General features: G+C 39.7%; 1 protein-coding gene across 9 annotated transcripts in view; it reads right to left on the reverse strand.

Annotated features, from left to right (window-relative positions):
- PPP1R12A (protein phosphatase 1 regulatory subunit 12A) overlaps nt 1-20,461 on the reverse strand; it is a 124,411-nt gene that overhangs the window by 52,934 nt on the left and 51,016 nt on the right. For all 9 annotated transcript variants that reach the window (XM_086749791.1, XM_086749826.1, XM_086749808.1 and 6 more), the window contains one exon: nt 3,016-3,134. In XM_086749791.1, the coding sequence (XP_086605917.1) occupies nt 3,016-3,134 (119 nt within the window). The remainder of the gene's footprint in view (nt 1-3,015; nt 3,135-20,461) is intronic.

The raw sequence follows: 20,461 nt of genomic DNA on the forward strand, positions 1-20,461 counted from the left end.
CATCTACTTAATTTTCATGCTGCATGTTTTACCTACATAGAGGTAAGATTTTTTGACATTCAGGTTTGTTTATTAAATAGTCTGATCTTCCACTGTTGGTAATGCTGAGACAGGGCTGATCATTCCACAGACCCCACAGTTAACCTGCATTATCAAAACTGCAGCACTGCTTTATTCTATACAAGGAGCAATGCTAAAGCTGGAGGGATAATTGCACTCAGCCACATGCATAGTCAAAGATGAAACTGTCACAATGCATCAGCGTTAATTCCACATTAAGATAAACAATCAAGTTCTTATTTTAGAGCTATTAACTTCTCTAGCTACAACATACACATAATTAGGCACTTTCCAAGTGATCATGATAATGGCTAAATAATCATTCTGTATATAATATTAACTCTATATGCAAGTTAAGGATGCCATCAAAAGCACATGATTAAAACCTTATTGCCGAGACAATTGTCTCGTGATTTAGTAAGACAGACACTACAAGTTCACATCCAGATCCATACCCTTTCTATTCCATTCTCACCCACAATCATTAAAAATTTCCTACGACTTCATCCCTGCAGGTAAAAGCCCGAAGTTCTTACACCTTCAGACACAAATTAAAAAGGAGGGATGCTGCACACCTTCTTCCCTGCTTCTGTGAAACTGAAACTCCAGACTAGGAAGGCAGAAACGCTGTCAGGGATGCTCACAGTGTGGTCACAGTTCAGAACAGCATCCAGTTCCTGCTCTCCACAGAGGAAAGGAGGTCCAGTCACTCTGAAGCACAGCCCTAGCAAGCTTTTTCCCACCTGACACGGTGCCTCATTCAACCAATATATTTTTCAAATCATCTGAGAAAGACCAATCTTCTGAAAATCCTTTAGCTAGTCAGCAAGACAACTGACACAAAAATGTACAAGGAATGCTTGCAAAATAGGTTTTTCATAGTAAGTAAAATTTAGTATTTTAAAACAACCTGAATTATCCCTTTAGAAGCTAACAGCTACAGCATGGGAACATCTACCTTCTTCTCAGACTTATAAAGACCGTACCATAGACAGTTTATTCTAAGCTCGAAATTCAAAAATATGTAAATCATACTGAAATTTTCAGTGAATGCTGACATTTAGTTTAGGTTGCCAATGCTAATTTTACAATTGGGCTATTCAAAATAATTAAACTTGCAAAAGAATAAAAATTAGTATGTAATGTTGAATCCCTGCACTGTAAAAATGTACATTAAAACCCCATATTATAAATATATATTTAAAAAAAAAAAAAAGCAGTAACATATAAACAGGAGATTTGGGAAGAATTATTTTCCAAAAAAAAGTCAATTTTACAGAGAACTACTACAGTCAACTAGTATAGCACAGTAGTAAATTCAAATGTTTCAAAAACAACCGTAAAAAATTTAGGCTGAGGCACATTCCAGAAACAACTCTCCAGAAAAGACTGACACTACTGTTAGAAAAGAGAACAACTGTATTTTTTCCAAGCTGATTAAAATAGACAAATGGTAGTACAGACAAAAAAAAAAATATTTGCAACTATCTAATCTGATGTTCTTTATGTGTTAACTGTAAGAAGTGTTAATCAAAATTCCGTTAACACTAACAAATAATTGAATCAAAGCCTCTGTGTCAAATCTACAATCTACTCCTGTGTATCAGTAGGTATCTCTTATTTCCCTGCACATCATGTCATCCACTTTCTTTTCACCATTTGCTTTGGGCATTAAACAGGTTTAACCATACAAATTAAATAAGAGCAAAGTCTGAAGCAATTACTAGTTTACTGTTAAATTATGTAAATCTGTCTTAGAGACAGAAACTCAACGCTCCAAAAAAATAACATTTTCAAGAAGGAAAAGTCTTTTTAAGAGGTTGGCAGGGGTTTAGAAGTAATGGAGATGCAGTCCCTAGCATGTCCCCCACAAAGGCTCCATCTTCACTCTGAATGTCATCTTCCTTAAATTTATAATATAACACAGATTACATCAGCTCTCGCACTGGGAGTTCTGGGGTAGCAGTGCTTTTCTGCTGGACTCAAGAGGGTCAGTCAACAACAACTTAATATTCTTTCCTCTGTAGGGTGAAAAAAAACCCAGAAACTCTGAAAGACCTTTCACTGGAAAATCCACCTGAGGACTGGAACATGGAAAACAGCAGTGTAAGGAGGGTGGAAAAAAGCAGGGAAAAACAAATCAGTATGCTTTTTCAAAGGCCAGTTTCTCTTGTAAAGACACGACTGCCTGTTCTAGCAATTTCCTAGGAGCAAGGTGCATAAATTTAGGCTGTATGTTTTTAAACAATACTGTCAAATAACATTTGATACCTATTCATTAACTGTTACATGAATGCTCACCTATACAGTGCTCTCAGAAGAGTACACAAAATCAGAAGGAACTTAAAAGGTTCTCAGGTCTCCAACAAGTGCAACCTAAGACTCCTTATGCCAAGGAGTAGTTTCAGACATTTGGCATTGTAGAAGGGCATTCAAGAGGTCAGAACTAGACATGAAGGGTGATTTATGGGATACAGTATAGTTGTTTACTTTTGGTTTAGTTATTCTAGGCTTTCTTGTAGTCAACGGAAAGAAACAGTTACCTTAGGACTGGATTCACCTCATCCTAAAACAGACATCTGAGTCACCCTAAAAGCACTTGTTTCTCTTCTCTCTAAGGCAGGAATCTTTTTAGACATAGTCTAAAGATGACATACAGTAGTCTATATCCCCAATGCACTGAATGTCATCCATAGTATCTAAATACCACATAAATTGTGTTAAGTGAATGTGGGAATCCAATTAACACCTGGGTTCAATACTTATGACCTCTTTCTTCACAAGAGGCTGGGCTGAGTAAAAACATCTAGAAGACAGCTTGAGCACAATACATTGTATTGACAATTCTCTTTAGAAAATAAATTGAGTGACTTTAACATTCCTAATTTAGTGTAAGTTTTCAAAAATATATTTAGTGTCCAATAAACAAAACCACGCCTCCATATTCAAAATTACCTTGTCTATTTACTTCATTCTGAAGCAGCTCTTCCATTGCCTCTTCTTCAGCAATATCTAATGGAGTGTCTCCTTCACTATTTACAGCTCCTACATGTGCTCCTTGACTAATTAAATACCTGCCAGTAGAAAAAGAAAAACAAATTGTAAGCAACAAAGTAAAGCTGATGCAAAAAAAAAAAAATAGCACCCACCAGGATATCATAAGCAATGGGTATATACATGCACACAGGCTATTCACAGATCAACTGTATTACGTATAAATAAAAAACTTCATCACTGTCTACCGTTCCTGAATACCTGTATGCCTTTTCACCACAATACCCAATAATACAAATAGCCCTGTTTCCTCTTCAGTTTGCCACAAAGACTCCTGACATGTTTAAATACATACTTGTAAGAAGTGAAAGAAGAAAACTGTTAGATGATAAACCAAAGCGGACACAAGGTGAACAGGGGTTGAACCACTGATTCCCATGAGCTCCTCATATTAAGCCACTCTTCCTAAAACTTCCAAATTCAGTGGCACATTATGTTTCTAAACTTTGCCAGAATGATGACTCCTGGTCTCTGAGGGGGTTTCATAAAGTTAATAAAACCAGAATAACCTCTACTCTGAAGCACTCATAAGGTCAGCTTTTGGTGAGGAAAGAAGCAAGAAGGAGAAAAGAAGCAGTACTTTATCCCAATTTCACTAAGTGTCTTCTTACTTAAAATACTACTGTCTCAGGAGTCAACAATCCAGACTTAGTGGAATTTAGAATCACAGAATCATAGAATGGTTTGGGTTGGAAGGGACCTTCAAAGGCCATCTAGTCCAACTCCCCTGCAAGGAGCAGGGACATCCCCAACTAAATCAGGTTGCTCAGAACCTCATCCAGCCTGGCCTTGAACGTTTCTAGGGATGGGGCTTCCACCACCTCTCTGGGCAACCTGTTCCAGTGTTCTACAACCCTCATTGTAAAAAATTTATTTCTAAATTTCCAATTAAGTCAAATTGATCAATTCCAACAGTAAGTCACAAAAGGATTAAATTATTTTATTGTATTAAACCATAGGCCTATAAAGTTATTGAGAACCTACAGCTTAAGATATAGTCTGTTTCTAAGTAGGCAACAAACAATAATTAAAACATTAATACAGATCATAACATTTCCACTTCCCTAATAAATTAAACAATTTGAGCCATGACAGGACTCAACACTAGCAGAAAATTGCGAACATACCTCCTGCCTTGCAAAGCTTAATTTACACTTTCCCTATATTTGAGGAAAAAAAAAACCCCAGGAAATACTCAGACCTGAAGAATTAAGTTATCCATTTGGTAACAGTTGGAGGAAATCAAAATTGCTTTCTTAACCTGACTATTCCAGAATGTCAAATTATGCAGGAGCCAATCACAACATTAATCCAACACTAACACAAATACTTTAAAGTATTTCTGCTTAACTACTGCCAATTAATAACAACAGATTACAGATCTAGAATCATATTTTCCTTATCTTTATTCAGGAACTCAGCATCAAGTACTCCAATATATTTCTATTTTTTAATGTATGATTTAAGCAGCACTTGTTATTAAACCTCTGTAATTACATCAAGAAGATGTAAGAACTGACAGATCACAAAATGGAAATTAATTCTCAGAAGTGTAACCATATCTCCTGGGATATGCATCACCAGTTGCCACCACTGACTTTGATGCTGGTATGCAGTGCTGGTTTTATACTGCTCCTCTTAAAAGAGTGCTGCTGTGACTCTTATCTCCAGTTTCAAGACTTAACTTCTGTAGGAATGAAAAATTAACACAAAGTAATATCATTTCTCAACAATATCAGCTGAACTGTTTTAACAGCAACACAGCCTTCCAGGTTACAAATCATGTAATTGCTATGCCGGGTGTCTGCTAAACAAGCAAAAACCGCAGTGGGGAAAACTAACTTTCTTACAAAGTCAAAATGTTGATTCAAAACCAAAGTCAACCACTGAAAAAAAAAATCTTTATAAAAAAATCCCAAGTCAACGTTCATGCTCCTTCAATCCGTTTTTTTCTAACGTAGACGTGGAAAAAAAAAAGATGTTTAAAAACCCTGATTTTTACCTCTTTCCACATAATATCTATAGGGAAAAATTAAAGCTACTTCTGTAAGGAAAACACATATCTCATTGAAGTGGTTGTATTTGGTCAATTGGGTCAATAGCTTATAGCCATGATGAAAGGAGCAATGCATAAGAAAGTGTAGGGAACGAACAAGAGGCTACGGTAGCATTTCAGAAAGTTATATATACGAACAGCTTCATGATCAAATGATCCTTTAAAGCAGATGCCAAAAATGAAGCTGCTTACAGACCAAAATCAGATCAGCAGAGCGAGGAGGATTAGTAGGGCTGGAGAAATAGAGTTGTACCAGTTCCCCTTTGCACGTGTCTGCAGGGCTTCGGTTTTCCCGGGTCAGCAAAGGAAGAACGGGTGAACCTGCCCTGAGGTCACAGGATTTCAAGGGATGGGAGAAACAGAAGAAAGACAAAGGGCAACAAGCTCCTCGCCAGGGAAGTGAGAACAGTCCTTTCCCAACTTTCCTTCAGCCACTCCAATTAGGCCTCCCGTCTGCTATCCCCACCAAAAAATTAATCGTGATCCCTTCAAGTGAATTAATAGTGAGAGAGCAATGCTCAGTATAAACCTAATTATTCAAAATCCAACTATTTTAAAGACACCTTTTAAGTGCGATAATGAAACCAAGTTTGTTTTGCTTTCTGTATCATTCAGTAACATATAACCCTGTCCTGAAAAAATTTATGCATTTGTTCATCTTCACTTACAGTAAAAATAGTTTCAGCAAAGCAATGACAGTATTAGCATGGTACACGGAGACACCCTGGTGCCTGCAGGATCCTAACTTGTATTAGGAAATCTAGTGCTACCAAGGGAGAGGAGAGCAATCCTTTCAGATGTGTAGGTAACTTGACCCTGCATCACATACAGAAAGGGAACAGATTTGGTAAACAAGACCAAGAGACCGATGCTCTGACTTTGTAAGGCATAGCTGAGCAGAAGCCAGTACTAGAATAATTCTAGAAGTCAGAAGGTTTTGTGGTTCTTTTTAAAAATTACTTTCCAAACAAACTGTACTTCAACCTGAATGTTAATTAAAACTTGTAGTATGACTTCAAATACGAGTGTATTTGATATTTCAGTCATTCTGGTACCATATACCACAACCTCCACATGCAACAGCACATTATTGCGGGTAGGTATGTATGCGCCTTTTAAAAGTCATTCATGTTTTAAAAAAAAACCAACATAATTGCTTGTATCTTTATTAAGAAGGTGCTACCTTCATCTTGAAATTTCATCTTTCTAAAGTAAGTAAACCTAATATAACTTTAATTTCCTTAGCTGTTAGATGTTTAATTGATACAGCTATGAGTATGCAGTAAGAAAAAAAATTGGAGCTGAGTAATAAAAAGTCCAGAACCATGCCCTTTGATACCATGTCCAGAAAAAAGTACTTTTTGCAAACTTGGATGCAGTGGAGAAGTAAAAACATATAGGACTCCCACCGTCACCTACTTACAAAGCCTTTCGATATAGCACTTAAATTTTTGTCTTTTGTACTTCACATGTTGCAAAATGGCCAGGTCCAACAGGCAGCTACAAAAGAATAATTCAGAAAATCTGATGATAATTTATATAATATTCTAGTAGGTGCTAATTCAAAATGTAAATAAATGAGAAGGAAACAGTAGCTTGACCTATATCATACTTATTGTTGGAACTAAAGCTTCCAAGTGTTGATAATGAAGCTAAAGGTAACTCTTTTAGACACTCTAGTGGTCTAAGTACAGAGAACTGCAAGTTTCCCAGGAACTAGAAAAGACAAAAGCAGGAAAATAAAATAAAATTGTTCCTGATCCTTTTGCCCTGATGTTTCCATGAGAGGCATTACACAGTCTAGGTAAGACTGGAAGAACAAGTTTGCTTTGCGATACTATTGTTCTATGCAGACAAAATTCTTCTATTTGAAATTTATCTTTTAGGAATCACTGCTGTATATTCCTTAATAGCTATTATAGACTGAAATTAACAACCTTGGAAAAAAAACCATAAAACATTTATTTTCTTTGATTATTATGAAACCTAGATTCTCTCCTATCATTTTATGAAAAATACATTTCAATACCTTTAATAAAGGCTTGGAATCTCAGTATCTCTGAGACATTAAATAACAACTCTCTGAGATTACTGTACAAAATCCAAAAAGTCCACACCAAAACCAAGCTCAGGAACTGGAAGTAAAAAATTTTAAATAGCAACTTGGCCTACAGTCTGAATTAGAAAAACAGACCAACAAAAAACCCCTTACAGTTGACTTTCTTGTGTGTGTGTATCTGAGTCTATTAACAAAATGCATCCAGAGGCACAAAGTAAACAGAGAAGACAACACCTCTCTCTGAAGACAGTTATATACACACTTGAGTCTTATTTGTCAATTTAGAACTTAAGAATCTGGAAGAAGCTCAAACTTTGGCTTTACTGAAGTTTGTCAGCTGCAGACAAGAAGATATGCTGCAGATAAGAGTTTAATATTATTTATCTCAGCAAAAGAAAAAGGGGCACATGTTTACATTCGAACCTTGCCCCAGTTCCAGTATCTGGAAACAAGTTTGCAAAGTCATTAGGGATATAATTAACTTTAAGTACCCACTGAACCTGAAGGTCACCAGAACGGCAAGCCCAAGGCAGGGCAGAGAAGTGGCTGCTGAATTGATTAAGTTCATTAAAAATTGCTTACTGAGCTCACTGGTGACTCACTAGGGAAAACAAGAGGTCCCTTCAGACTAGTCAGAAGACTGGATGGCAGTCTTTAACTCACGAACTGTGAGGAGAGGGACCCTCCTAAAAAATCTCTGGTTGAATAGAGGTTCAACATGTTGTATATACATTTAAAATAAACATGTTCAGTGTGGCCTTCCAGGGAAACACAACTTAATTGCTAGTGGGGACACCAACCAACAGCACAGTCTGTCTCAGCAGCTTTTAACTAATCAGCAATTTCAGCTTAATCCAGATGGTTTTATTTAAATCCATAGATGGTGGAGTTCAAATTAATTCCATGAGCGTCTTAACTGAATTATAACAGGGAGTAAAAGACAGAAAAAGTGTCACTGTTCATGCAGCTGTGCAAGCCATCATTTGAAGAAACAATGAAAAATAAATCTGCCCCACAGTGCACAGGATGTAAAAATCACATTAAAAACCTACACATCTTTGGAATATGTATTTTAATTGCCTTCTTTTAAAACGCCTTTCAGAATTATTTCACTGATTTAAAAAAAAAAAAACTATCAATACACCTTTTAAAGTACATCTTTGTAAATAATTCAAACAAAAAGACATCCATAGTAAATCTGCCCAAACAATTAGGCCTTCAAGAGACAGTTAATGAATAAAAAATAAAACATTTTAACATTGCTGAAATTGAAGTACACTAAAATGGGAACACCTGATGCTTTTCAGACCTTCAATTGGTTTGCACATCTGGGAATATTTATTTAAATATTTTCTCACTGCAGAAGAGTTTCACTTCAAATTTAAGTTCTTAACAATGTTGTTACTAACTTAGACAGAAGTAGAAATGCCACGTCAATCTTCCTATCCTTTCTCAAAAGTGGTTTTGGTTTGGGCCTGGTTTTGTTTTTTAAATTTGCAAGCAAAGAATACTTAAAAGGCCAGGCAAGCACAGGTATACCTACCTGCATATACAACATAACAAGAGATAAAACTAGAGCTTGTATGTGTTTCCTGAATTTTTAAGGTACACGTCTCAAAATAACGTACTAAAAAAAAGGCCTAGACTTTTTATTTTTCTTTTAAAAAAATGTTAAATACCACAAACTTGAGGCAAATACAATAACATTAGAATAACATTGTGCTAAATTCTGTTGTGGTACATAGTACGCATACACTCTGTGTCAGTGGCCCAGTCTCAAGGAGAACGGCGAGTCGATTGCATATGACTGAACAGCCAGTACCCAGTCGCCCCTCAAATACTCTCTCATACATCCCCACACTGTTACACTCGCTTTTAAAGCCATATAAATGTAATGATAAAAAGTCACAGTTTCACTGGTTTTGAAATATGTATTGCAACCCTTGTAAGCATTTGCTGGAGAGCGCTAAAATGTGTGCAACACAGGCAGGTGGCTGGCAGGTGTCACAAAGCACACAGAAGCCCTGCTTGCCTGGACAGGGGCACCCCATGCAGCACCCCGCTCTGCACAACCGGGGATGTCCTCTTCCTCTTCAGCGACAGCCTACAGATAATTTCCCTTGTCCTCCTTTCTCCACAGCTGAGATACTCCTGTAGTTGTCTCCTCTCCCAGATCTACGATTTACAGAAGAAAAGGAAGGCTCCACGTTCAATACTGGAACCAAAACTGTACAAATTCAATCGGGCCAAGAATACTTTCTCCTGTACGATTTTAAGACCAACGCAGAATAAATCAAATTACTTAAAAAACACTTCAAACTCATAGAGATGTCTTATTCAGCCACTCTGCAAAACGCCATCCCACGCTATCAGTTGCTGCTGTGCCTCAACCTTCTGCCTCTAAACATTTAGAACATAAAAAGACAGGCGTCTGTGATGACATTTACATTAAAATCAAACCATGATAAAACTCAGGCACTTTTAAGGTTATGTTTCTTTGCAAACTCCAGAAGATTCTCACACACATCTTTCTCTCTTGGAAAAAAATACTGCAGCACTTTCTACATCAGAATGCTCCCTGATACTGATGAGCAGTATCATCAGCAAGCAGCTACACAAAACATCAAGTTAAATAAGGCCAATTAGGATTATTAGGCAAAACTAAATAATTATTTCTCCTGAAATACATGGGTGATGATTTTAAGACAGCTGATATCAGCATGAGGTGAATTTATGACTTCTCTTGCAGAATACAAGAGCTGAGAATTTCAGACAGCTAGAGATGTTTAAAAAAATGAATTAAAAATCAGCCGAGAAACAAATGGCCAAATGATTTTTAAGCAAATGAGAAGGGACATTTCTTTTCAATTTTCACTAGTCTAATCTAGATTTCGCATATGTGTTTTTCTAAATAATGGACCGGTCTGAAAAGACTTTTTTATATCCTTCAATATGCAAGAGCTCCTCCAGATAGCAGCAAATCCAGCTTCTGATTCTCCCTCACTAAGCTGTTATGAAAGGCATCTTCGACAGACACAGATCTTTGCTTCAAAATTGTCAGCTGCTCCCAAAAGTAGTATCAAAGTAGTACACCAGAGAGGTGAAAAAAAAAATTCCCCTGACATAAACAGCACAATCAAGTCTAAATACTGTACCTATATGAAAAACGTATTTCTGTTTATGAAGCCAGCATTCCACAATGTACCAACACACCACAGCTCTGCACACAGCTGGCTGTCCCTAGCCTCTACTGCACCCTGCACACCCAAAGAAGCACAGTAACTAAAATCACATCTATTTTCTTTCTTGGTATGCAGGAGCACACAAGGAACAGTGTAGATAACAGTATCTGGTTAGTCTTAGTCCTCTTGTGTTCCAAGAAACCTCTGAAGAAAGACAGCAATAACTTTTAGAAATATTTGTACACAAGTGGCCACCTAAACATTTAACGGTGCAAAGATGGAACAGGAAAAATTCCTAATCACCACATATGAAAAGCAAATAAGTCTTCTTATTTTACCATATCCATTTAAAGGAAAGACATATGAGAGGTGGCACAGCAACGCTTAGGTGAAAGTAAACAGTGACTGAGAAGAGGAAAGTAGGAAACATGAAGAAAGCTATATAGGGTAACATGCTACAACCTATTTACAAAAAAAAAAAAAAAAAAAGAGAGAGAGAACTGGAGCCTGGTAACGCCAGGGTGAATAAATAGAAGACAAAAAATTCAGCAGCAAATAAAGAAAGTAAAACAAAAAGTACTTTCCAAGTGCATATCAACTGTTAAATTCACCATGCACTTTGTGAACAAGTGTTTCTCTCCTTTACTTTGAAGCCTGCAGCCTATGGTGCAAAAATGAAGGTTGAGTTTGAAAAATACCTTGTTGGAGCTGCAGAAGGGTACATAGAGTACATACAATAACTCTAGCTGATGACACTCTCTGTGCTCAGGATGCTTCCCTCTATCAAGTTTCCAAGCATTTCTGGTGATTTACAGAAGTGTCATCAAGGTGAATACTTCAGATTGAGTTACACTGGTTGAAAAGAAGACGTAACAACAGCACAGACCAGAAAAGGAGGAAGAAGGAAAATCACGCTGCTGCCCACATTCCTCAGCTAATTCCTCACCAACGAGAGGTGATCACACCACTAGCTCACCATCCCTTCTGCACTGTGCCAAGAGTAGCATTGCTATATTTGGCCATAGTAGCATCACAAATTCTCATTTTTAACTGCTGCTTTCTAGTTCAGTGAGAGTTATGAGCATGGGCCTAACTTAACAAACTTATTTTTCTCCAACAGCCACATGTTAGCATTTATATGTTCAGACTGGACATAAAGAAGATTTTTTTTTCAATGAGGGTGGTGAAACACTGGAACAGGTTGCCCAGAGAGGTGCTGGATGCCCCATCCCTGGAGATAGAATCATGGAATGGTTTGGGTTGGAATGGACCTTTAAAGGTCACCTAGTCCAACTCCCCTGCAGGAAGCAGGGACATCCCTGCCTAGATCAGGTTGCTCAGAGCCTCATTCAGCCTGGCCTTGAACATTTCCAGTGATGGGGCATCCACCACCTCTCTGGGCAACTCGTTCCAGTGTTCTACAACTCACATTGTAAAAAAAAAATTTCCTAATATCTAATCTAAATCTACCTCCCTCTATTTTAAAACCTTGTCCTATCACAACAGGCCCTATTGAACAGTCCCTCCCCATCTTTCTTGTAGGCTCCCTTGAGGTACTGGAAGACCGCTATCAGGTCTCCCCTTCTCCAGGCTGAACAGCCCCAACTCTCTCAGCCTGTCCTCATAGGAAAGGTGCTCCAGCCCTCTCATCATCTTCGTGGCCCTCCTCTGGACCTTCTCCAACTGGTCCATGTCCTTCTTATCTTGGGGGCTCCAGAACTGGACGCAGTACTCCAGGTGGGGTCTCACCAGGGCAGAGCAGAGGGAGAGAATCACCTCCCTCGACCTGCTGGCCACGCTCCTCTTGATGCAGCCCAGGATGCGGTTGGCCTTCTGGGCCACAAGGGCACATTGCCTGCTCACGTTGAGCTTCTTGTCCACCAGCACTCCCAAGTCCTTCTCCTCAGGGCTGGCCTCAATCCATTCTCCGCCCAGCCTGTATTTGTGCCTAGGATTGCCACGACACAGATGCAGGACCTTGCATTTGGCCTGGCTGAACTTCACGAGGTTGGCACAGGCCCACCTCTTCAGCCTGTCAAGGTCCCTCTGGATGGTATCCCTCCCTTCTAGTGTGTTCCCTCCCTTCCAGATGTTCAAGGTCAGGCTGGATGGGGCTCTGAGCAACCCGCTCCTTGCAGGGGAAGGGTGAACTAGATGACTATTAAAGGTCCCCTCTGACCCAAACTATTCTATGATTCTATATCAGAAAAACTTAAATCAAGATCAATTATTTTACTGTGCTTCAAGAGGTATTAGCATAGATATAGTCACTACATCACAGAACTTGTCTTGTTTGTAACTACATTGTGCAACATTTATTTTATAAATACATTAACAGTAAGAGGAGGACAAAGGAGAATACCCACTCTTTGCTGGATGAGGCTGGGAATGTGACCACTGAGGATAAGGAAAAGGCAGAGGTTCTGAATGCCTTCTTTACGTCTGTCTTTAAAGGTCAGACCAGTTATCCTCAGGGTACTCCTCTCTCTGACCTGGTAGTCTCGGCTGGGGAGCACGCTAACCCCCCTGTGATTCTGGAAGAAATGGTCAGAGACTTACTACTCCAACTGGACTGCCACAAGTCCATGGGGCCGGATGAGATCCACCCAAGAGTGCTGAGGGAACTGGCGGAGGTGATAGCCGAGCCGCTTTCCATCATCTATCAGCGCTCCTTGTTGACTGGTGAGGTCCCGGAAGACTGGAGGATTGCCAACGTGACTCCCATTTACAAGAAAGGTTGTAAGGAGGATCCGGGGAACTACAGGCCTGTTAGCCTGACCTCGGTTACAGGGAAGGTTATGGAACAGATAGGCTTGAGGGAGATCATGCGGCATGTGCGGGATGGCCGGGGGATCAGGCCTAGCCAGCATGGGTTCATGAAGGGCAGGTCCTGTTTGACCAACCTGATCTCCTTTTATGATCAAGTGACCCATCTGCTGGATGAGGGAAAGGCTGTTGATGTGGTCTACCTAGACTTCAGCAAAGCCTTTGACACTGTCTCCCACGGTATTCTTCTGCAGAAGCTGGCAGCCCATAGCTTGGATGGGTACACTCTTGGCTGGGTAAGGAGCTGGCTGGAGGGCCGGGCTCAGAGAGTGGTGGTGAATGGAGTTAAATCCAGCTGGCTACCGGTCACAAGTGGTGTTCCCCAGGGGTCGGTGCTGGGGCCTGTCCTCTTCAATATCTTTATTGATGATCTGCATGAGGGCATTGAGTGCACCCTCAGTAAGTTTGCAGATGACACCAAATTGGCTGGGAGTGTGGATCTGCCTGGGGGTAGCGAGGCCCTACAGAGGGATCTGGACAGGCTGGAGAGCTGGGCTGAAGCCAATGGGATGAGGTTCAACAAGACCAAATGCCGAGTTCTGCACTTCGGCCACAACAACCCCAGGCAGCGCTACAGGCTTGGGGCGGAGTGGCTGGAGGACTGTGTGGAGGAAACGGACCTGGGGGTACTGATTGATGCTCGGCTGAGCATGAGCCGACAGTGTGCCCGGGTGGCCAAGAAGGCCAACGGCATCCTGGCTTGCATCAAAACCAGTGTTACTAGCAGGAACAGGGAGGTAATTGTCCCCCTGTACTCGGCACTGGTGAGGCCGCACCTCGAGTACTGTGTTCAGTTTTGGGCCCCTCACTGCAAGAAAGACATTGAGGCCCTGGAACGCGTTCAGAGGAGGGCTACAAAGCTGGTGAGGGGTCTGGAGCACAGGCCTTATGAGGAGCAGCTGAGGGAGCTGGGATTGTTCAGTCTGGAGAAGAGGAGGCTCAGAGGAGACCTTATAGCTCTCTATAATTTCCTGAAGGGAGGTTGTAGTGAGCTAGGGGTCGGCCTTTTCTCTCGTGTAGACAGTGATAGAACTAGAGGCAATGGTTTCAAGCTGCGCCAGGGGAGATTCAGGCTGGACATTAGGAAATACTACTTCTCAGAAAGGGTAGTCAGGCACTGGAATGCACTGCCCAGGGAGGTGGTGGAGTCACCGACCATGGGGGTGTTCAAGAAACGTTTGGATGTTGTGTTGAGGGATATGATTTAGCTGAGAAGTATTGGTGATGGTTGGACTGGATGATCTTTTAGGTCTTTTCCAATCTTGATAATAATTCTGTAATTCTGTAATTCTGTAACAATATAGTGACCAAATCTCTCTATGAAGCAACATTACCATCACAGTGCAGCTTTTACCATCACCCAGTAGTACTGAACTCAGTCTAACCCCTCGTCAGGCATCAGTAATCCACAATTCATAGCAGCTGTTTACGTGTCCAGTCCACTTTGAACTTCCTTGAAAACACATTTCTTCCAAAAGAAACTCTTACTGTGTATTCAAATTTGATAGGCAGTACCTTATCTGTAATCAAGAGGTTTCAAGTAATTCAGTTTTTATACTTTTTTTCTGTCATACCTGCTGTTTATAAAAAAAAATCTACATTTTTGTGTCTTAGTATCTGAATTGTATCCAAATAACTCACTTTCATCAATGCACAGCAGCCTTATGTCTCTAGAGCTATCACACTGTATTTACAAGGATTTCAGAAGAATTCAAGTGGCCTTTATCCTGCCTCAGTCAGGGATAAGACTAGAAAAAATACACATAGATTAGGATCAATTGCACTAAAATGACGTAGTTTAGGATATTCAACAAAAGACACAGCTGAAAGAAAGGATAAGTAGGTCCTAAGTTGCTTTAGTGTCATTAGAAAGTCTACTGTACATGGCAGAGTAGAGTCAAACTCATAACAGAGAAAAATGCTCAAGTAAAAGCTGAAAGAAAATAAAAACTGAGATGCACAGAAGTGACAATCTACACCACATCCATGTTTTCTCCTAGAAAACAACACTTAAAACCAACTTTACTGTGAATTTAATTTTATTAAATAAATACTATATTCAGTATTTAATGATACTAACAATTCTATAGATTACACAGCCTAAGAAGAAATTATCACCACCTCTCTCTAAAACAGCAATTTCAAAGTACTTGATGAGACACTCACAAGTGTCAGTGTGCCATACTTACCAAGCGCTTGCTCAGTTCAAAACCTGGTTGCTCATCTATCTAGAGTTGCTCGCCCCTGTTCCAGTTATAGCTAGAAAATAGGAGCCCATCGGTGTCAATGGGCACTTACAAGCCATCATCCAGAGAAGACGTGATGTGTTATGTTTCTCAGGAGTCTACTCAAGCTCCCAGGCTTCCACATGCATCGCTCTTCTGTATGTCTTTTCTTCCATGTGCATCACATTCAACTTCAGAATTCATAGGTAAGACATCTATTCTAAATTGTTTTCAGGATACCAGTGAAACCAATGCTCTGTGATAAACAGGTAAGATCTTTCTTTCCTATGCACATCACTTCTCAAAGCAGGATAGTTTTTTAGACATGAGCTGCACTTTCATTTTTTTTTTCCCAGCCAAAAATTAAGAGTTCTCTGAGCTATACACTGGGCATCGGTCCCTTGATTTTTCATTAGATCCAATGAACTGCTAAAGCATATTAAAAGAAAAAAGATACCTTCCACTAAATCATATGTCCCTGAAGAAGACATCTCTGAACTTAAAAGACTAGCAGATTTACCTTTAGAAGAACAGAAATGAAATATACTTTCTAACAAATATTTAGGGCAGTGATGCACACAGTAATCCAATCTGAAGAAGGCAGCTATAGAGCACACACACAGTCTTCATGCATCCTACAGTGACCAGCTCTCCTAGACTCCCTCTGCTGAACAAACAGGTATCAAATCAGTTTGGTCCTATAATCTCCTGTAACCCATCGCCCATATTTTACTCTGTATTTCTGATCGTTGGTTTTTATCCAGACATCAGTTCACAGCTGCACAGTAGAAAAGAATAAATCCTACCACATAATGGCATGATTTTAAAAAAGGAATTTCACCATCAACCTAAACAACTTAATTAGTGTTTCCTTATTCTTAGGACCTACATATATGCAGCAAAACACACTGAAAATAGTACACTGCCACAGTACACCTTCAGAAAAGAAAACGCCAACTGGTACTAGCTCACTGATCTTCTCCAAGTTTCTCCATTATTTTCTCTTATGGAATTTAGCTTTATCCTTGCAGATAAACAATACAAGTTTAGGGGAGGAGGCACTTTTATGTTGCTGATAAAGAACGAGCCTCACACTTTGATTTGGAGGGGGAGGTGTGGAAAGAGACTACCATACTAGCATATTTTCTCTCCCATTGATGTTTTTTCCCAATCTGTTCTTCCAGAAAGAAACAAGGCAGCAAATAGAAATTAATTAACTAAAATAAAGTTTCACAAAGCCTGCAGTGACCTTTTCACAGCTCTCAAAACAAACATTGCATCTTTACCAGTGTCAACTTGTAAGAAGTCAGTCATTCTTCAAGAGCTGTTATTATTTGGCTGGGAATAAATCATCTTTCCTTGCTTTTATTTTGTCACGAGGCTTGTTTTGTAATACATACATCTGAAGTCCTCTTCTCATTTTCTGCGTGGGTTGCATCAAGTTTCATCTTTGGTCCTTTTTCCTTTTAATTCTACTTCTTCAGTTAACATTTCCTTGTGCCATTTAAAGTAACACCTTGAATCTTGACCAAAAAATGTTCATTCACCTTGTAGCATCTCTATCAGACCAAACCCCATATCAGTTTGCATCATGAGTTTGCATGTATTTACATCAGACCATCAAATTTGCCTTGTCATTCTGGAGCTCCCAACATAAGAAGGACATGGACCAGTTGGAGAAGGTCCAGAGGAGGGCCACAAAGATGATCAGAGGGCTGGAGCACCTCTCCTATGAGGACAGGCTGAGAGAGTTGGGGCTGTTCAGCCTGGAGAAGAGGAGGCTCTGGGGAGACCTTATTGTGGTCTTCCAGTACCTCAAGGGGGCCTACAGGAAAGACTGTTCAATAGGGCCAGTTGTGACAGTTTCAAAACAAAGGGAGGTAGATTTAGATTAGATATTAGGAAAAAAATTTTTACAATGAGGGTTGTAGGACACTGGAACAGGTTGCCCAGAGAGGTGGTGGAAGCCCCATCCCTAGAAACGTTCAAGGCCAGGCTGGATGAGGCTCTGAGCAACCTGATCTAGTCAGGGATGTCCCTGCTCCTTGCAGGGGGATTGGACTAGATGACCTTTGAAGGTCCCTTCCAACCCTAACCATTCTATGATTCTATGATTCACAAATCCAAACTCCTGATTGTCTTCAAAGATTCACTTCTGAATGTATCACTAATAATGTCACTTCATACTCAATTAGTTAAAACCTAACTGGGAACAAAGCCAAAGGAGATGGGAGCCAGCCCTGACATTTTAATCAGTGTGCATTGCCTAACTAATGTTCAGCTCTTGCAGGACTATAATGGGTTACAGCAAAAGAGTTTAGATTAAAAACACTCCAGTAAGTAAAAACTCCAGACTATCAAGTTATTAAAACTTAAGAGAGAAATGGACACAACTGCTTTGAAACACAGTTTGTGGCATCAGCACCCTGAGATATCAGGGAAGAACATTCAACAGTACCAGTTGGTTCAGGCTTATGAGGTGGGAGATGAAGGAGAGGACTCCACCTCAGCACAGGCAGCTCTCCACAGCCAGGCTTCTGATCAGAGGTACAAGCTATGTCTGAAAAGCAGCCCAGACTTTTTTTTTATACCCACATATCTATGCCAACTGCTGCTGGCAAGTCAGATCAGCTCACTGATCCAGAAGAGAATAAACCCTCCAAACCCCCTGAAGGCTAGTCTTACGCTAACAGTTCCCACATTGTTGTGTGATCATTAGATAATGCAAGAGAGGGAGTATAAGCCTGTGAAGGAAGGAAAACCAAAGAAAGAAGGGAATGACTGCCTCTTTCTACAGTAGTCTCAAGTTAAATCACATTAAGCATATTGTGAAACTGCACAGACGAGCACTGGTCCCATCCTTGTACCACGGGCAGGAATCACTAACACCCAGCACCGACAGCAGTCCCCGCAAGACAATTAGTGCTGTAAGTAAACCACCTATCACTGAACATCTACGTATTCAACTACAGGTTTGCAGGACTGTCTCTCACTCCTCCATATACCAGACACCAATCACTCCTTTAGTCTTAATGGACTGTCACTGAAATTGAGAGACCCTGGGACAATGGCTTGCTGAGGCTTCAGCAAACTAGTTTGGCTGGGTTCACTTTCAGGTGTCTGGAGTCTGGAAAAACAGATGGGTGTCAGCAACAAGGCAGTGGTTACACACAAGCCTTTTAAAGTCTGCTTTAAATATTAGGACAAGGAGGGGATACAACCGAGGAAACTTTCGGCAGGAAGGAAAGCAGGTGAGCTGGGTTTTTAGAGCAGCAGACTTGGTCAAGCTGCTGTTCTCTTCCTAAATGACCTGAGTGAGAGGGCTCTGAAGTTAAGTTATTATCTCTCTAACCGTAACCATATGCTTCAGCCTTTAAAACTTGTAAAATAAAGAACTGTATTTTGAAGTGTGCTAAGTCTATGGTCTGTACGTGTAACCACATGTATCAAACATGCCTCCCAAACATAAAAGGAACCATACTGAGCTAGACCAAACATCCATTTAACATCTAGTCTGTCTCCAAAAGTGAGCACATCTTCAAGGAGAACAAAAACAGGGCAAATACATGTTACTTTTCCTGGAGTATCTTTCCAGTCTCCAACTACGTTCATGGATTTTCTATGCCAGATAGAATTTGCATGTATGTGTACTGCATATGTATTTTTTTTGTATCCACCTTCAGTGGATTTCTCATCTGTTCAACCCGTGAGAAATTTCAGTATCTAGGGTAACATTTGGCAAGTTGTTACTCTGATGTAGTAGTCACTGCATGAAGGTATAAAAACCTGTTCTTCTCTCAGGAGACATCTCCCTCCCTTTCGTTTTTGGTTTTTGCACAAAGTGTAACTGTCACTGACTTCTATGTCATTTTTGAAAAATGCTTTTCTTACACTTGCTAGAAGATGCATCTTCTTTCATTCTGGGGAAAACGAAAAAGCATTCATGTTTAAGTAGTAAAACTGTATTGTAGCTCCTAAATACTTGCAAACAAGCTTCAAAATACATCAATTACACAGAACTAGCATGGTGCAAAACCCACAAGAAAATACAATTTTAACACAAACTTTAATTCTTGAACAGAAGATAAATCTCTACCATTTCAGATTCATTTTACAGTAATCTGGTACAATACAAAGCAGAGAGAAATAAAAAAGCAAGCATTTTAAAACTGTTTGTTAAATGTCACTTTGCACTATTTTTCCTTCTCTATTACATTTTTTACATACTAAAAAGGAATTTGTTTATTCCCTGATACTGAAATAATATACAAGCTTTTAAACTGTAGAAGAGAGCTATCAGATAAAAAAAAATAATTATATACACCCGAAGAGTTTTGCAGGACTTTTAATGAAGGTAAATTTAAGGGTCCTACCCACTAAATACCATCTTAAAGAATGTACACAAAATTTCTGTTGAAGTCCTCCTGCATTAAAGTTTGTTTCCACATAACTATACATTTTCAAAGTATTAGATGCTGACTTTTTAATTCATACTAATAGATTGGAGAAAAAAGGCTCCTTTGTGTAAAGCTTTCTGCATACGAAAAAAAGGCAGAAGAACAGAAAAAGAGAACATGCTATACCAAATCCACCTCTTCTGGCAATTTTGAAGAATTCTAATTTAAAACACGTTCCTATTACCATTACTTGAAAGCTAATTCACATGATCATAAACTAGATGAACATTAACTTAAGTAGGTGATTCTAAAATTAAACTATTCAAAGAATTTCCAGTAAGCACTCCCAGCATTTACAGATCTCAGAAACAATGGGAACAAAAGCAGCAGTTGCCCTCCATGGCCGAGTTTTTGCTTTTATAGCACAACATTTCATCTGCACCTAGCTGACACTTGATTTCACACTAAACTACGTCCTCTTGCTGTATTTCACGCGAAGTGGGTTTCTACAAGACTAACATTTCTTAAACTGGAAGACGCACTTTTTAGAGGAGACAGGAAGCACATTCAAGAGAAGGTGGCTGTTCCAAAGGAGCAGAAAA

This window comes from Chlamydotis macqueenii, chromosome 1, assembly GCF_036417535.1.
Source record: "Chlamydotis macqueenii isolate bChlMac1 chromosome 1, bChlMac1.mat, whole genome shotgun sequence".
Taxonomy (NCBI): Eukaryota; Metazoa; Chordata; class Aves; order Otidiformes; family Otididae; genus Chlamydotis; species Chlamydotis macqueenii.